The 19,597-nt window shown below is 47.0% G+C and overlaps 1 protein-coding gene across 3 annotated transcripts in view; it reads right to left on the bottom strand.

Moving 5' to 3' along the window:
- Window positions 1–19,597, bottom strand: part of LOC133126743 (intermembrane lipid transfer protein VPS13B-like) — a 303,636-nt gene that overhangs the window by 201,086 nt on the left and 82,953 nt on the right. For 2 of the 3 annotated variants that reach the window (XM_061239088.1, XM_061239080.1), the window contains 2 exons: window positions 11,920–12,054; window positions 11,318–11,500 (listed from right to left, as the gene is read on the bottom strand). In XM_061239088.1, the coding sequence (XP_061095072.1) occupies window positions 11,318–11,500; window positions 11,920–12,054 (318 nt within the window). The remainder of the gene's footprint in view (window positions 1–11,317; window positions 11,501–11,919; window positions 12,055–19,597) is intronic. The other variant, XM_061239095.1, reaches the window with a different exon arrangement.

Below are 19,597 nucleotides of genomic sequence, written 5' to 3'. Positions count from 1 at the left end.
GCGACCAGAGGAACTCTGGCAACACTAGTTACCAGACTGGAAGATGAGGAGAAAGATATGGGCTAATTTCCACTCCAGTCTCCAAAACCCAACAAGCAAAGCCACAAGCTAAGCTAAATATTTCCAAATAAAATGGCAAGGGAAAAAATCAGCGTGGCCAATTACTCTTCAGATTTCATTAGTGGATAGGGGGGAAAATGCAGTGGATTTTATCCTAAACAATCATTATTTCATAGCTGCTCTATACAAAGGAATGTAGAGCACAAATTAATCCTTTGGTGGTTTGTATGACTGTCTGTCTGTCTGTCTGTCTGTCTGTCGGTCGGTCTGTCGGTCGGTCTGTCTGCAGGACGGAGAGGGTGACAAACATGTTCTGAGAGAGTGAGGGCCTGCAGGTTGACCTCAGAGCAGAAACATCAGATCATAAGTGTTCAGGGAGAGGTTCTCGCTTCAGTATGAACAAAAACCTCCGGCAGTACAATGAATGAACTCAGGCAACAACTGTGCACACAGAAAAAAACAGAGATTAAACATTGCCTTGGAGAAGAAGAATGGCGCTCACCAGTGGAGCTGTTAGGGTTTGATGCTAACATGCTAGCAGGGGCGGCCTGTAGCGTAGTGGTTAAGGTAAATGACTGGGACAGGCAAGGTTGGTGGTTCGAATCCCAGTGTAGCCACAATAAGATCCGCACAGCCGTTGGGCCCTTGAGCAAGGCCCTTAACCCAGCATTGCTCCAGGGGAGGATTGCCTCCTGCTTAGACTAATCAACTGTACGTCGCTCTGGATAAGAGCGTCTGCCAAATGGCAATAATGTAATGTAATGTAATGCTAACAGCTTTTTATCAATCACTGATTGATTTCTGGCAAACTGAAGCTGCTTGCTAAGTACAGAACCATTTGTTTGGCACACTTTGCCTCAAGAAGGTTTCTATGCCAACCATTCTGGTAAATTTGCCCTGAGCAATTCATTCCAGGCTGGGGCTACTTCTGAAAAAGGAAAGAAAAAGAGATGGAAATGTAAAATAGGAATTTAATACGGAGTACAGGAATTATAAACACGACCTCTGCACCACTGTTCACAAATGAAAAGGTTACAGAGCTTACAGTAATGAAATTAACTTGCTCTCTATCCAAAGAGATACATATGTTTGGACAGCATGAGAGGAAACACGTTTGAAGTTCCTTCCACCTCACATTCACTGGGGTTTCTCCAAGCACCGACGTCTACACTAGAGGGCACTGGGTACGGTTACGGTTATAAAATCAGGCCTAGCAGTTCGGTAACATCCATTTTGTGCGCATGCAATCTTGCTACCTCGCTTGTGGGCACTTGCTCCGTTTAAGAGTCCATTTTCCGAGGGAATCCTTGTAATTAGCGCTATGGAGATGGGAGAATTCCGAGAGCAGGCAGTGTCACATTCCATTTCATCCAACCTGAGCGAACCAGTTCCTACTGGCTGACTCCATTAATTACACATCTTTTATTCTCCCGTAACTGTGAGAATTCACTCTCACTACCAACCCCTACGACACGACCAGGACTTCATTAGGTTAATTAACAACAGCCTAACGATTAATCCCACACACAAGAATCAAATAATTTCCATAGACAATTTCTCTTCTCCTCCCCCCCCCCCCCCCCCAACACTTGAATTGGTTGAGTTTTTTTCCTAAAAGGAAAAGGTCTTCTTTTGAAGGAGTGATGATAATTCACCGGTACGCATCTTCCGAGATTTCGGAAGGGAAAGCTGACAGGCAGCGGCGCAGGACCCTGGGAAAGCTGTGAAGCAGCTAATGAGCTCCCATCCCTCCCACACCGCCCCATGTTTGGATATCTTCATTCAACCAGGGAAACTCCAATTTGTTCCGCTACCAGCACAGAAAAAAGGACCCGCTGTACGCCCGAGATGCATCTGGAGGGCTTGAGATATTAGCCTTTTTTTCTTCTTTCCCTTGACTGATTAACTCTCTGGTAATATGAAGCTATGACAGCTTGTCTCTTGATCATGAGCAGAACAGTAGTTAGAATGGGGGGGGTGGAGGTCAGAAACTGAAATTGCAGCTGATGATCTGTGTGAAAGTGCCAACAACGTTACAGCCAGGCAGACGGGGATGTCCGTGCTTATCTCAATATGAAGCTGATCAGGTGTAACCACAATAAACATAAACTACAAGAACAATCTCTGATTTGTTCATTGTTAAATAAAACTGTATATCATTTAGGTTCAAATCTGTACGTGTTTGAACACCGTCTAATATACAGAGGTCAACATAGCTTCATAAAAATAAAAATAAATCACATACATATTTGCCAGTTTAACTAAATGATTAGGAAACAGTACATTAACAGTCTTTTGTATATTGAATTCCCTGAAAATATATAGATATTCAAGATGTATTATGATTATGAAGATTATGAAACGGAACTTTGATCTACAAAGTATCTTGTGTTTTGAATACTCGCTAAAATATATAAACATTCACAGATAAAAATGTATGAACTATGAATGTATGACTACAAAAGGAGGCTCCACTTTACTTGATATACGATCCTGATCACCATAAAAAAAATCACAGAAAAATCACAAATCTGCAAATACAATTCATACACTTTGGATACTTAGCCAAAGCCTTTTCTAGTGCCTTATAAGAAACACACATAAGGGAAAACACGGAAAAGCGAAGACCAACGGTGCGATAGGCAGCAGTGCGTATCCACGGATATCCCTCACAGTTTGCGGGACTTAATCCGAAACCCCTGATTAAGTGATAGGGGCGAGCCGGCTGTTTTGATTGAGCAGCGCGGTGTTTGATCTGACCGTCTGGAATGCGCCGACCTTTGATCCAATGGCAACATTCAATTAGATAAGGTTAACAAAATTGACCTTTTGCTACTCAGTCTCCCCTGGATAAAGTGTAAACAGTTTTAAGCTACATTGAAGGCGGAGGATTACCAGTGTACACTCGAATAATCAGTAAGCATGTGTGTCCGCAGTCAACACAGCGTGAAAAGGGGCAGAAATATCCATTTAAGCACCGTGGCTCAAGCCTGTTCCCTTTTTTTTCCAGGAGAGAAGGGGAATAGAAAAAAACTGGAGTCCAGCTGGCAAAGAACTCGGAGGAAAATGTAATGCCTTTTACAAAAAGCTGAATTTATAATTACTCACTCTAGTAACTCAGCAGTCACGGCGCACTTGAGAAGTTAGCCGAAAGCTCTTGAGTGGACTTACGTAAAGGCGGTTGTTAAGTGTCTCTCTGACAAACATTAAAAATGAATTGTACCTTTGTGGGAAATGAATCCCAGTGCCCTGAGAATTACATTACACCCAGTAGCTGACAAGCAAGATCAAAATTTTCCAGCTGTTCGGTAGCCAAGGGTGCAGCCTCCTGACAATGAAAGAGGACTTGACTTTCCCAGGATTTTAAGAGGCATATGCCGGGCCGCTGAGGAAATTAGGAACTCCGAGGTAGAACAGATAAATTAAGTTTGGCCGTTTTTTCCTCGATAATGAGGCTTGGTCCTTCCCCCTCATTCAGTCAAACGGTCAGAAGTCGTTTAACTTCAGCGGCTGAAGAATGCGAAACCGCTTCGAAGCCAAAAACAACTGTGACAAACAGATACTTAGGAATAAAATGACATTTTAAACTTGCTGCGCTAACAAAAGTGCATTTATACTTGAAGGAGGTAAACGTGGTGTCTTCAGGGGAGGGCAATTATCTCAGCCGCTTTTTCCCCTCACTTTCTAGCCCGGCGCTCATCCCGCGGATGAGAAACGCCATTGACCCGGAATGACCTCTGTTCACACTTGGAGGTTCCGATCCGCCCTCCCCCCCGTGATAGCTGATGACACTTATCTCCAGATCGCTGTGAGCGTGACCACTGTGTCCCTTCAAGCTTTAAACACCACTTAACTGTTTCAGCAACACCCCCCCTGCCACCACAAACCCCTCAACCCCCCACGAACAGACTTCAGAGCGCTCTTAAGTTCCGTGAGAGCGTTCAGAAGTGGGTCGGGACTTCACATGGCATCGGGGCCGTTGCTGGCCCGTGATGCTAATTTCCCCTGACTGTGATTAGCCATTTTTCCACTTCGTACTAAAGCGCTTGGCAGCTTGCTCTGCTCTCCACACGCTTAGCAACTTATCAAAGTTGACCTAGCAGGCTTAACTCGACTACAAAGTACGGTTAGATCACTTAGACTCACCGTCCCTTGCGCTATTCCCCACGACTTACAACGCCGATACTTAAACGATACAATTGCAGGAACGTTTCAGCTATCCCCGATTTCTGATATACACAAACAACCACACGGCAAGTGAAGGCAAAAAAAATCAAGCCGTGATGCCAAATGAGCCCACAGAGAAAGATATCTGGGAAAATTTGGCAGAAGGCCTCAGATTCATTGAGTGAAATTGCACATCAAGCAGTTGTTCCATCAAGGATGAGTATGAGGTGAAGGCAGCCACTGGAAGTTGAAGGCAACTCTAACCTTCGAATGCCGCACGGCGATTTTGAGTTATTCTTCTTGGATTGAAGGCCGACCACAAGGTCACCCGGGCTTTCCAGCTTCTAGAGTTGTTTATATGACTCAGAAAAGACCAACAGTAAATGGAGGGGAAGATGTATGCCTTTGGGGAAAGTAGATGCAATGGGTAAACATCTTTTTAGATAAATTCAGCACTATAGCTGCCTGTGTAAGACACAACTGTATCTAAAGATCAACAGTTGATATCAGAGCACCTAAACAAGGAGGTTGTGAGCCAATGTCCCTTAGAGTAAACCGAACATGAAATGCAATGTGTAATGTCAGATAAGATAAGGTGCTCTTTGTTATGTCAAAGCACAAAGAAAAAACTTTGGTTCACCAGGATAAATTGATATTCAATGTATAGGAATATTATAGACAAACTAGAAGACAAAACAGAATGAAACTCAAGGTCTTTGTTTTTTTTTCATTCCTTCAAGTACTGCAACTATTTTAGCGGTGCATGAAAGCGGTGCCATCGCTTGGAAAAGTACCAGTAGTTTTACTTTCATACATGTTTCACAGTGAGAAAGGAAGTCGATGAAGGTTTCCGCAGGTGCGTGCAGCCAAAGCCATGAATAGGGAAAGAAAAGGTGCCAGGCTCACTCTACATAAATAATCAGCCTGGCGAAGCGGTCTAGCGAAAATATATATTTAACTATATCTTTTCTTGACCTACATATATCAGGAAATAATATGGTAAGTTTGATGGATGTGGGAGAACTCTACAAAGTCCTGTCAGTCAGGTACCTTTATGATGCCGATATCTTTATGCTCAAGCACATTCCCTGGGTTTGACTTTCCCACAGAGCTGACAGAGGTGCTTTTTAAAGTCCTCAAACAGGGGAAGGTGGTGGGGGAAGGGGGATGGGGGACTCCCGTGGGAGGCAGTGGGACTCTCAGCTGGTCCATCTGGGGATCCAGTTTCAGACGTGCTGCTGCAGGATGAGGAGTCATTTGGACTGGAGGTCTTTCTGGGGCACATCAAAGCACAGCTCCCTTTCAGCCCCACCTGCTCTCATTAGTCTCTGAGCTGCTGGGCGAGGCAAGACCCTCCACCACCATTTACGGACTGCGGACATACACACACGCAAGCACACACATGCTCACACACACACGCAAACACGCACATACATGCAAACACGGACATGCACATATGCGCAAACACGCACACGTACACACACGCATATGTCCATGCTTGTGTGTCTGCATGCATATACTCACAGTACGTGTTGGCGTGCTTGTTCATGTTTGCCATGTGTATGCATGTACGGACTACGACATGCACACACACAAATACGTACAAGCACATGTTTACTTACATCTACTACATGTTTGCCAGCTTGTTTTGTATGTGTTTGCTCGTGTATGCAAGGACTTATGGACATGCACACACACACAAACACATACAAGCACACGTACATTCGAGCACACAGAAAAAGCATACATACACACACATACATGCAACGGCAAAGATACATACTTAAATTTACCGCACATATACACACAGTCATACAGCTAAAAGTGATCTTATCAATCTAAGCACATATATATAGTATGTACTTATGAAAATGTTTTTTTTCCCCATTAAATAGTCTGTGTACATATATTCAAAATTGCACATTGAAGGTGTCAAAGCTAAGGAAGTGGACAATTCTAAAAGTGCAAAAACTTGGAATCCAGTAAATGCTATCAAGTTCCTCACAACTTCTGCAACTTCATGAATGAACACCAAAACCTTGAGACATTCCGTTCCCATCTGTCTCGTATAAGGCCAATAATCTGAGAAAACAGGTTTAAAAGTAATTAGGAGGCAAAATATGTTTAGTATTAGAGCACGCAGCATTCTCAAAGGATTAATTCCTCGTTGCTTTCATAATCTTCTTCAATACGTTTATATTAAGATTAAAGATGGCTTTGTTCCTGTATTCCCATAGCCGGGTATGGTAAAGAGATCAAACCTCGGGCCTTTATACGGAACATCTTTAGCGTTTTTCCTCTGCTTTCTGTGCGTTTGATTAAATGTAGCATTTTGAAATCCCAGAGTTCTGAGAAAAGCATAAATCATTGTCTTGCAGCTGCCGGCGTGCCGGGGGAGAACACATGCGCTTGCTTCCCTGTGATCCCGCGTCGTTAAAGTCCCCGCGGGACGGGACGGGCCAACACCTGCAGCCCCGTCGCCCGGCCCCGGGTTCACGGGCGGGGCCCCCCCCCTCCCCGTCCCTCGCACGTCCTCACGGCCCCTCCGCCCTCCAGCCCCAAAACCCGCCCCGCCCCGCTTGCCGAGTTACCACGGTTACCATGCGTCGCCGCCGCGAACCGCCGCGCGGGGGGAGGCGTGACCTTTGACCTGCCGCGGACGTGCGTTGGCGACGGCTGGCCCGGCGTGGAGTCCCTTTGCGGAGGAGGGAAGTTTACGCTGCACGCTAGCGACGGGCCCCTCCAACGCTGAGCTGAAGCATGGTCTGCTCCTGGCATCCTCTCCATCGCGGGCCTAATCTCTCATTAGGCTTTATGCCGGAAACATAACGCAACGCGTAAATTATTTTTATCCCACGCCGCCCGATGCTTCACATTTGCCTGACAGCCCAAAGGCTTTTTAGCACAACAGACCAAGTCCCGAACAGCGCTTTCATTTGAAATTATGGCTCCACACCGCTTGCAAAGGGTTAAGGCTGGATATCAAACCATTTCATGCGATTTCTTTGTGTCCACAAAAGAGAGGGGAAAAAAGTTTTTTCAAAGCCTTGCCGCTTAGTCCTTTTTGTGATAAATCCAACGCCTCTAATTGTGTTTAATTTATTAGTGTGTTCCAACCTTAGATCTATTAAACAAAAACAGATTGGTTTGGAGCTACGAGAGCCTTTTCTTCAAGATTCGAATCCCATCTTCTAAGTAAATTGGAATTTCTTTTAATTCCCTAGTAAACAATTAGACACAAACCAGATGTAGATGGCCGAATTCAAAAGTAGCTTATTTTTATAGTAAAAAAAAAATCAAATTGTAACCCTACAAGCGAGATTAAGACATGTGTTGGGGGCCATTTAAAATAAAAAACTGGATTATGCAGTGAATTATTCACGGTAATTTCAAGATAATTAACCTTTATTGTTTGGACAGCACTTTGAGGTTTTGTAAAAGAGAACGGAGGGATCTGGCAAAGCCCCTCGTGTTTCTATAGGGACGTTTTCTTAGATCAGTCCGAGGAATATTATTCATTTAAGAAAAAAAATATGTGGGATTTGGAAAATGGGCAATTAAAGGATTCATAAATAAATGCAAAACTACAATTTCCAGAACTTGTCAGAAACATTAAGAAATGAAGTTGTGCAGGGATCCCAGGAGGGGGAAAAAGCTACAGGATGACCACGAACCGTGTACACCCCCCCTCATCACTACCAACGCTTTTTAACGTCAATGAAAATTTTAAATACTCCACCACGGTAAATTAGCTAATTAAAACTGACTCCTTTTCCACAGTAATAAACACTGGGTAGTGAGCACGGAGATATCGGAACCAAAGACTCGTACACGCCAGAACCAGAACGTAGAACCAGAAGCTCCTAATGGCATTTATTGCAAAAATAAAAATGAATAGTTGCTTATTACACCCTAACAGGCTTTCCGTGTAGTTCACGTCAGGCAGCGCTCGTGGTTCTTTCGCCGAACGCATAACGATGGTGGCTCGAAGACGGGGGAAGAGAAGCTAAAAGAAAATGCTAAATAAAGTTAAGAAAGGCCCCTTGGGGGAAATAACAGGCGTTTGATGTGCGAGCCAAGGGCTCCAGTGATTTAAAATGTCATGATTGCAGAGGCTGAACTGCGAGCCGGTCCCAGGGAGCCGGGTGCGTTTTGGAGAGCAGCGGTCTGCGTTTCGCATCTGTGAGGCCGTGGGATCACATCCATCACCGGCCCACCGCCGCGCGACCCGCGGCTACGCGCTAACGTGCTCAGGGTCTTCAAAGCACAGCGCCAAGAGGAAAAGGTGTCGGGCGGATGCTGAAGAGGCAGGAGGGCTTTCTGGAAGGGTTCAGAGAGGATTGACAGGTATAAGCGAGATTAACCCCCCCCCCCCCCCCCTTGTTTTTTTTACACCTTAATCCTGGACTTTTGACTTTGTATTTGTCTCAGTACTGTAGTTCCTCCAGTTGTAGTTGTCTTGGCATGGTAGTTGCAGACTTGGCCTATGCTACGTTGTGCACTGGACATTATGTTCATGGCCTTACAAGCAATCCTATATGAATTGTACCTTATCTGGAGTGTTCGGTTGATTGCTGTATGACCTTGATAGAGAAATAGAAATTTCTATACTCATAGAAATAAAGGTACAAAAACAAAGCGTCAGCTACATAACAAATAATAATTATAGACCACATATACATATTATAATTGATTTGTACCATATTTGCTAGGAAAATGTACTCATTTGTACATACTGTAATTTTATGGTACATTTGTGGAATTCGATCCTTGAAGTTAGAACAAAAATGCATCTCCGCTGTGATTTTATTTCTGAGAGTGTAGACGTGACTGGGGGAGGTCGGGTCCCAGGGACGCTGTCCCCTCAGGACTGACGCCATAGAGGGCACGACCGTCGGTTTCCACAGAAAGCAGGAGATGACAACAGCTCCTCAGCACCATCTTCCCTCCACCTGCCTCGCTGACATTCTGGGTCTGGATCGATGTGTACAATACACACACCATTGTATATGGTGTGGAGATAGGCAAACCATATTCACAGTCCACTGATCACGAGTGAGTCTAGAGCACGGCTGCTTCATGGAAAAGCATTCCACGTCAGAAACACTTAATATGATTTTGAACATTCATCCGATTCATTTGTCATTTGGCACAAAATTCAAGGCAAAATTTCTCTACATTAAGTTTTACATTCTAGCGCAACACTAGTTCCTAGTTTTCCTGCAATGATGACAAATGATGAGAAACAACCTCCTCACTTTGTGTAATTTAACGCCTGTTTTAAAAAGCCCCATTGTCATAAATTAATCAAATGTATTGCCTTTTTTTGGAAAATAAAATGTTAAAAAGAGGACAGACCGAATTAAGCGCTTCTGGGCTGAGACAGGCTGTCTGAAACGTGGAAAGGCTTTCAAAAGGAAGAGGATTACTGTTCTTCAGATTCCTGTTTCTGGTTTACTGAGCAAATTCTTCCTTTTCTAAACGATGTTATCATTTTACTGAACCGAATGCTTTCAGCTTCTCCCGTCAGAAGTCGACGGCGGTTTTCTGTCAACGGTGACAAGCGTAGGGCCGGAGGGGTGCGGTGATTCAGAGCCCAGCTATGGGGCTTAAGGCGGGGGTGCACAGCTAATCTCGCCAGTGATGTACTGTTAGGATTTGAAGACAAGTTGGGCTAACGCTTGTGGGATATTGTTTTACATGCGGTCCCTGTTCTCCTCCCACCCGTCGGGTTTTTCCGCCGGGGGGGGGGGGGGGGGGCGGCTCTCGTGCGCGGATACTCCAGGCCGAGCCTCTCCGCGATCGGGAGAGGGGCGAAGCCAGGGACGCAACGCCTGAGTGGGTGTCCAGCGTATCTGCGGAGCTTCCGGAAGCATCCATCTTGCGCCTTCCCTGGAGGGCGCGCTTTCGACATGGAGGACAATGGCCTGAGGAGGCCTGGAGCGAGCACCGCGGGGCCCAGCTGCGCTCCCTGGGTTCTGGGGGTGTGAGGAACGCCATGAAAGGCTGATACTCATTATTCTCTCAGAGCTGGACCCAACCCAGGGTAGGGCTTCTGGGAAACGCAGTGCACAGGCAGTAGGCCGCCAAAAGAGCCTGCCTTCAGCACCTGCAGATATGCCTTCCCTGAGGACCAGGAAACTGAGGGAGTATTAGCCACAGCTTAGCTATCTCTTCACATTACATTGCGCTTATTTAGCGGAAGCTTTTATTCGAGGCGACGTGCAATAAGTGCAAACCGAAGGACGTTAGGACAACTACAGAAGAGGTTGGATAAGGTACAATTCTCATAAAGTATCAGTTGTCTACAGTCATGATCCTCAAGTCTAGTTCACAATTTAAATATAGGCCAGTAAGTAGGGAATGTCAAACTAGATGCATGGTATTATACAATAGACATTGTGCAGGCCCTCTTGCTAAACATCTTGTATCCCCAAGGGGTACTGACGCATTCACTGAATGAGAATCCGGACTGCAAGGTGGAGGAAAGTGATTCTTCTTGAGCAGAAAATTGGAAGTATTGGGCAACTTGTGAGCTGCACAAAAATGATCTCAATGAACCCAAATCCCCCATTATTTCATTTCAAATGCACCAGCCTCCCCCCAATAACCAAACCTGTGTTCGCCATTTTGAGTTTCTTTTAAAGCAGCACTTCTTTTCCAGTGCTCATGTGATCCACCACATCCTCCCAGGCTTAAGGAGAACGCTAAAAACGCAACCGGACACTCCAGCGTACTCCAGGACCCCTGGAGGATAACCGTTTACGTATATACATGCTTACGTGGTGGAGACAAACTAGTGGCTCCTATTTATAACATACATTTTACCAAACAAGGAAATTCATGTGTTTTCTGGAAAATAAACAAAACATACTGTACATGAAGTGAGAGTTCAGTGACACATCCCAGACACACACACACACACACACACACACACACACCATCACAGCACTGATTTACAAAAGCTTGGTTTGTCAAAAGTTCATTTCGTCATCAAACCTGGTTCCGGACCACAGTGAGCCCACAGTAAGATGGCAGACTGTCTTCGCAGTCCTGTGATGAGCATTAACAGTGATAGACCGGCTCGTACCTGAGTTCCTGCTGTCGTGGCCCTGCCGGGGCACCTGTACGGAGAAGGCCAGGAGGTCAGGGGCCAGCAGGGACTCGGGTTTGCGGATCTCGTTCAGCCACTTCCTCATGTGCAACTCTTTGGTGTCAGACGGGCCCTGGATGAGCGGAACCAGCTTCTCCTTCCCACCGTCAGCTGGCCCTGCTGCAGGAGCAAATCAAAGACTGTTACACTAAGTTCTGTAACACTGACGCACAGACTGTAACTGTTACACTCAAAACTGTGGAGGAGAAACACTTTTCTGAAACATTCCCCCGGCCCCATTTAGATGGTGTTTTATATTTCGGTTAGGACATCTCCTTCATTCAGATGTTCGGAGATGAACATCCCACGCTACACCCCTCTGAGAAGCAGGAACGTAGCATGGCTATTCAATTCCCACCCCATCAAGCACAGCATTCCCCACAATAGCTTTCCCCTAGAGGGCCACCCTTAAGATAACAACGACGACATGCACCCAGCGGTAAGCGAAGACGGCTGGGAGCGAGCGGGCTTGTAAAAGAGAAGGCCAGGCCGGTTCTCCGGCGCAGGCCGTAAAGTTTAAGGGGCGCAGCTGCACACACCTGGGGTTCTGGCGCACACTTTTACGGCCCCCACGGTCCCAGAGGCGCACTGCACCGTGGCCCGGCTGCAGTACTTCAGCTCCACGTTCTGGACGGAGGCCTCCAGGGTCGGCGACGGGCTGGGAGATTTCACACCTAATAAAAGAGAGCCCAAAATGAAGCGTTCCGCTCACGGGGCGCTCTCCGTGGAGATGGCGCTTTAATTGTTCCCCTGTACCGACTTCGCCAGGTGCTCCCCTGCACAGGTCATGCCTGCTAAACATGCGCGGGGGGGAGCGAGGGGCTCCCCTTGTGGTTCCCAGGCACGTTAGCGCGGCGATGCTAATGAACCTGTCTGCGAGGTGCCGGGACGAGGCTTGAGTTTTGCCACCCGCCCGTTAGCATTGCCAACGTAGCAGCAGGTCACAGAACTAACACGTATTTAACAACAGACTCAGAGGGAGAAGGGGGCAGGGGAGACAGATGCTAGAAAACAAAAACAGAGGGAAAATTAGGAACAGATTACCAGACATTGGTTGAAATTCCTGACAACTATGCAAGCAGACAAACTTGTGTAAGCATTTCTCGCTCAGTCTCAAACCAAACCTGCAACGTCATCACATTTCAGGGTAACGGGGAAGAGAAGCAAACACTGCTGTCCATGGCAGCACTGTCAAGATGGGTGGGGCGGAGACCTACATGACTAACCTTCACTAACTCTACAGTTCCATAAATCACTGCAGGACTGTCAACCCGCTTCGACCCGTTTGGGTGCGTCGCCGTGTTCTGGCGCTCTGCTTTGTTTGGTGTCGAATCACGATGGCAGGAGAAAGAAGAAATGGCGAACAGAAATATTGGTTCCATCTGCTGTCAGCATCTCAGGACTTGAGTTACATACTTCCTCAGCGTCATCTGTTGCACAGAGATATGGTTACGCTGTAAATCGGTTTCCTGATAAATATATGAGTGTACATATGCCGGAAGGCCAGGAGGCACAGAGGGTGGCTCTTTTATTGGGTCATATTTTTCATGGAACCGGGACAATGTCCATCATTGTTTCCAACCTGGCCAAGGAGCTTCCTTGCTAAGGCTGTGGCGTTTTGACACGATACAGAACGTATCGACTGATGCGCGTAAAACGGACACCCCAGAGTTTGTTTTATATGATGCCACTGTTGAGTCGTGTCCTACTAAATCACTGGTGTTGCTCAGTGTACGGGTGGGCCCCATGGCCTGGTATCAAACTCCAATGTAGACACTGATGTGTCTATGGACAGGGGGCGATAGACTCTTTGCCTATTATGTGACTCTGGGAGACTGTCCCTGGCTCATTTTGTAAGAGGAACTCCTGAGCCAAGAAAGAATGACATGTACAAGTATATATGACATGTGGACAAGTAAGTATGACATTTCCGAGTATGTAAGCACTACATGACTGCTGGCTCTAGCCATACCTCAATCATGAGGCTAGAAGGCCTTGGTCTGCCAGATGCCTGGTTATGTCTAATTTTGACATTATATTTTAAATTACATGTGTAATAAAAATGTCTGGTCTGAATAATTGATTGAAATTTCACTGTAAGTCTCCACTGTGAAGGCCAGTTTACAGTCCAGTCACAGAGTGTCGCTTGACTGAAATTGCAGAACGTTTGTGAAAGTCATATTGTCAGACTGTGGTCGCTGTCCTTAGGAAAAATATATGAATGCACTCAAGCTGACGCTCTGTTGCTTAACTATAAACAGCCTTAACACTTTTTTTTGCACCCACAGCGCCCCCTATGTGTGCTTATTCATGGTGTCCACAAACTCTAAATCTGCCATCTCTCGTGAGGGCTTTCATCTCAGTTTTGAAACACAGCACTATGAGCCAGGAAACTCAGCAGAATACATTTTCTAACATGGTGCTAAACTCTTACATAATCTCATCCAATCATGCCTAATCAGTTTATTTTCCAACCCACGGAGAGACAAAAAAAAACATTTCCTCAGACAAACAGTCATGGAACTGTGCAGAACCTCAACCGATGTTTTTAAAACAGCAGCAGCGTCACTTTTTAACCAAGCAACTCATGGAAAATATTTAAGAGCGATGTACAAAATGCTAATAAATAACAGCCATCAATACTGAATCAATAAAGTAGTTATGGGTCTTGCCAAAGGGGCTTAAACACCACGCTACAGTACATGGACTCGTTCCAACTCATTATTCTCAAACAGGCCCTGGCCAGGCTCCAGATTTCCAGTGTTTAAGAAGCGCAGGAGATCGAGTCAGGTCAAACTCTTCCCTGTGCTTCGTTTAGGTTCCCATGTGTTCGCTGATGGATATTTTCGGTGTCTGAGGAGGACCGTGCCGTTCAGGTTCCTCCGATTTTTCACCGTCAACGCCGAGCCCCTGTCGAGAGGCGTGCTTCCACCGCTCATCCAGTGGGCCGCGGTCCCAGAAGGACACGGACTCTCGCTCCGAGGCCTCCGTTTAAACGACCAGGCGCTTCAGCAGGGGGTGGAACTGCTGGCAGTTGGGATAAATTGAATGAGTCTGGCCTGGGGTGGGGAGGATGGGATTTTGTTGGGTTTTTTTGCACAGCAGTCTTCTGTCTTTTGTCTGGAGCTTGCACAATGCGAACCCCTTCGATGCAATCTTCTCCAAAAACCGTGAAAATGACCGGACACCTCTTCTTCGGCTGTCGGACGGGCCTCTTTAAGCCATCCGACCTCCACCACGCTGCATAAAGACCGCCCTAACAAGCATTTTAGTCTTGTCATATGACTTAAGATATTTTTTTCTCTCACAAGTAGAAAATATTAGCTTGTTTTAAGTTAAGTAGAAAATATGAGCTTGTTTGGGACAAGTGAAGTTGTCCATTGGTCCACGGACATTGGCAATCTTGAAATGAGTCAAACTGTCTAACCTTATTATCAATATAATTTATTTATTTTTAAGCAAAAAAAGTAAAAGAAATAAGATTAAGTCTCAATATAAGACTAAAATACTGGTTATTTTTTTGGCTTTTGCAGTGCAGTGCCCAGGCGCGGACCCGATGGCATCTGTTTCTGATAAATGGGTCCCTCGACGGCGGGCTAGAGTTACGGGGGGAGACATCTGCACCCAGGGCCTGCTGAAAGCAGCCCCTCCATCACGTGCGCGCAACCTGCAGCCCCGGCTGCCCCGGCTGCCCCGTTTGAAGTGATACGGGGCCGTCGTCGTCGGAGGCCGGGCCCTCCTGGTACCGCGGGTGGCGGTGTCCCCGCCTCTCCCCCTTTGGAAAACGATATCCCGCGCAGGCCGGGGCAAGGCCTGGTTAGGGAGTGTGACTTTCACCCCGTCCTGATGAAGGAACCTGCACCTGCACTGCACTCTCACGGGCGAAAAATACCGCTCACTCGAAGAGGCCCTCAATTACGCGGCGGGGAACAAAACCGGGGTCTTGCCTCTGAGCCATTGCCTCTGTAGAAGCGTACCAATTGGCTGCAAGTTTCCCCCAAAATCCACCACACAGACGTCTGGGCCTCTTCTGAAAGTGATAGTTTTGCAACTGTGCGCCGACACAGAAGCTCTCCCAAACAGCCCTGCAATAACATTTTAAAAGTAGCAGGATGGTTTTGCAATTTTGTAAAATATAACTGGTAAAGACTGAAGGTCGCTGTGAATTACCACACAAGCTTCTGAATTGTAGCAGCAGTCAGTGGCTCTCGTGGCCAGAATTCAGCATGAACGCTCTCATTCCTCTTTATACGCAAGTAACACTATATATAATCCCTCAGATCCCTTTTCCAAACAGACTCCGCAGAGTGTTTTTTACACTTCAGTTGTAATAAAATCAGCCATATTCCACAGGACTGTCACTCCGATATATAAATGTATACATATGAATTTGAATTATATTAAGCTTCAGTTAGTGAAAATAAAAACTTGTCAAATCTACAGTAAACAACCCCGCACAGTGCCCATTAGAGTTTCCCGTGGCAAGTCTTCACTCTGCCTGAGCAATACCAATAAAGGCACGAGAAACGCATTAAAGTATGGCAGGCCCATGTACCGTACAACAGGGCTTTCTGAAAAACACTGCGATCAGTCACCCGCGTTCGCTGCGTGTTGTCGTCTCCGTGCGCAAGAACAAGGCGGTGGGGTTGGCACCGGTACACCTGCTCCCAGAGCCGGCCCTCCGGAATGTTCTCCACAGCTGTTTCCCCCATAAAGAGAGAGGGCCGAGAGAAAGCGAAACACATGCAGGCGGACAGGGGGGGCGGCGGGTCGCCGTGGTGACTGCTGCGTCCTGAGCGGCCGGCGCACTGCTGTTATTTGCCGGGGGGGGGGGGGGGGGCGGTGTGGGGCGTCTGGGCTGCGTAAACACACAGCTGGAGGCCGGGGGTTGGGGGTGTCAGCCACTCCATCAAACACTGAAAGGCCAGGTCAGGGTAGCTGGGCCCCCCCACCCCCAAATGTGCTGGGGTGCCGTGAGGGAGCGGGGCACGGACTCTGGATTCGGTTTCCGCACCGCGCTTTGGTCAACCCAACCCCGCGGTCCGGGGCCTTTCCGCCCGCTTCCTGGAACATCTGGGTGCCTCAAACGTTAGGTGCAAGACCGGGGCCTCGTCCTGCCTTTTCAACAGCAGTAGCCGAGAAGCAGGTTTCTACTGAGGTACTTGTGGAGACTATTTAGTTTGATGTATAAAATGCTAATAAAAAACAGCTATCAATATCGCTAACGTAGCTGTTGGTCCCGCCTGGAAAAAGGCTTTAAACATCCTGGCATCTGGAGTGGATCCAGTTCTTTGGTCTCAAATGGCAAACACCATTTAACTACCACCGCCAGCGATGCTGGTGACATCATCAGATCCAGAGGTGTCTGCGGATTTATCGATGCGTGTGATCCTCTGAACTGACGGTTACAGTATTAACATTCCAACACGAGACTGAGAAAGACAACTCAGTTGGTTCTATGGGAAACAAAACCCAGGGAAAGTGTCTGGTAGGACATATTGTACCAAACATTTACACTTCAGCCTTGTACACTATGGGCTACTCAATCAGGAGGTGTTCATACACTTTCTCTGGGGTTAACATTTTCTGAAAGTTAGTTTTTTTTTTTTTTTTAAGACCTTAGACATTTATATGACTACACAAAGGTAATGTAAACTGCTTATGTTTTTTATTTACTATGTAAGCCGCAAGTTAGAATAGCCGCTGCGATATGCTTGCTGTTATCAGGAGGGTGAACAGAGCGTGCATTCCCTGACGTGCGTGTAGCAGCTGTCCTGTTTTCACTCTGCAGACCTCCGCCTGAGCGTGGCGGTTATTGCTCAGAGGTACTGGACTTTGGCACAGGGGATGGGGAATGACACCCTCCCTCTGTGGGCAACATCGTGACCGATTAACACACCGCACTGTGGCACCCCTGCTACCAGACCTAGGTCAAATACGTTATTTTGTTTTGGATTCAATTACTTTTCTGCGCTCGATTGATCGTGCCTGATGCAACTGAACCAAACAAGAAGACCATAAGGGAAAGGTTTGCCCTTTTTATAAGTTTCAATTACATTACATTATAGGCATTTGGCAGAACAATGTGCAAACAATAAAGTACATACCCATAACCAGGGACAAGTGCGCTGAAAGACCCTAGAGGGAAGTGCAGTTTTCAAGTTCTAAGAATACCACAAAGATAAAGACTTGGGCCTTGTAGATTAATACACCAGACAAGCTCAGCAAAATGTAGAAAAGTATTTGAATCCAAAACAATTACGCATTTGGCCCAGGTCTGCCCGATACACACATGCTCTGTTACCGTGGTGTGCATCATTGCCCTGAAGGCGAGTGCTTCGTGAGACCGTTTTTGACTACATTACCCAGAGCGCCGTTTCACACACAGCCTGTAGCCCAGACAGCGGGCCCCAGGGAGATCATTAGCAGCCCCTCCAGGTGCTCACTCAGACAGCAGCGTCAGGCACCGGCTTCCGAATTACCGCAATTAAAAGCCGGCACGCAGAAGCGATTCCAGCGGCGGAGCGTCGGCTTTCCGAGAGGCCTCGCGGGAGAGACGGGATGCGCGCGGGCGACGAGATACGGCGTGGAGAGGCGGCGGCTCTGCGGGGAGGACTGGTTACCAGACGTTGGCTTAATGCTGCTCTGACACATTTGGCTACCAACCATGGATGAGAAGCAGTGGTGCTTTGAAGACGCGGCCAACGAATGCCACTGCGGTTCACCAAGTAAGAGACATGAAGCACATCAGGCCGCGGCTAATGAAATTAAAACCCGTCCTCCTGTCTCAGAGAGACGCCCGGGGGCGCTTTGGAAGCAAAGCGAAACAACGTTTTGTCATCTACTAATAATGCAAAAATCAATATTTATTCCACGTCCCACGCCTGTGTGTGTACCCTGGCTCTCTCCCTCTCTCTCGGTCTCGTTCTGGCGGCTAAAGAAAGGGAGGGAGAAAATGTAGAGCGCTTACGCACTCGGTGGCACGCTGTTCCGACAAAAAGACGTGCTAATGCCGTCACCACACCGTGTGACGGGAAGCTGAGTCCGCGGAAAATATAAAACCGACTTATCGTCACCACGTTGATTCCAGAGTTTATTTTGAGGGTGTCTGCCACACGGTGGGATCCACCCCCTCCAGGCTTCGGTAACGCTCCGTTAGCGTTTGGGTTAGCTCTCCATTCTCTCACGCCGAGTCAACGTTCTCGGCCGGAATAACTACTCACCGCATTAAAATGTAAAACTATCGGGACTGAGGAAAGCTTTTTTTATCATGATAGACAATCTATGTATATAGTTATTTACCAATTTGTCATATCTACACATCTAGGCAGGCTTTTTAAAGTATTAAAAAAAACTGTGAGCTCCCTCCTCCTGTGAGACCTCTCTAAAGAGTGAGGCATCAATTTGAATCCTACCTACCTCCTTTATTAGAAACATCCTGAGCTTAATAAAACCATCTGTGTCCAAATTACATTTGAAAAACACTACCCACTCCTAGCCCTATCACGCACATGAGAGTCACAGAGGCCTTTAATGCACAGTGAACAGACTCTAGGTGGGGCGAGATCCAAACCGTAGTCAGCCAGCGTGCGCCCGTTGCTGTTTTTGTTCTGACAGCCGTCCTCCGAGTCATTGCCCCCCCACCCTTCCCCTTTGAGTAGGATAGTCCCATTATCCCAAACATGCTTTGCATCACATCTCATTTCATGTGACGAAAGAAAGTTCCCCTCAAAGCAAGATTCCATAGCCTCTTTTTATTTAAAAAAAGTTCCGCCTCTTTGGCGAGCTTCCTGGCTTCTTTCACGTATCGTCTTTCCGCGGACCAGAGCCCCCGCATAAGGAAATCAGTCGTGATAAATGGGCAGAAATGGTGATAAATAACTGACCTCACCCCCCTACATGAGCGAATGGTTCAACCCAGTGTGACCCACCAACCGCTTGTCAATAACCGCTCCCCAAGCGTACATGTACATCCATGTAATCGCATGTACCAAACCAAAGCGGCGCAGCAACAACAAACTCCTGTTTTTCATCGTGCCCCGTTATTAACCGTGAGATGAAGGAGCCTCCCAATGCCTGGGATGAGGGGGGGGGCGTTTGTCTGGATCGACTTAAAACGTCGTCATCATCATCGTCCGGACGAGAGGGGCCCACTTGTGCCTCACCGAAGCTTTCATTGAAAAGAATGGTTTCAAGTTTCCGCAAGATTTATTTACC

Source organism: Conger conger, chromosome 1, assembly GCF_963514075.1.
Source record: "Conger conger chromosome 1, fConCon1.1, whole genome shotgun sequence".
NCBI lineage: Eukaryota > Metazoa > Chordata > Actinopteri > Anguilliformes > Congridae > Conger > Conger conger.
Note: the sequence above shows the minus strand (reverse complement) of the source record. Positions and strands in the feature narration are given on the sequence as shown.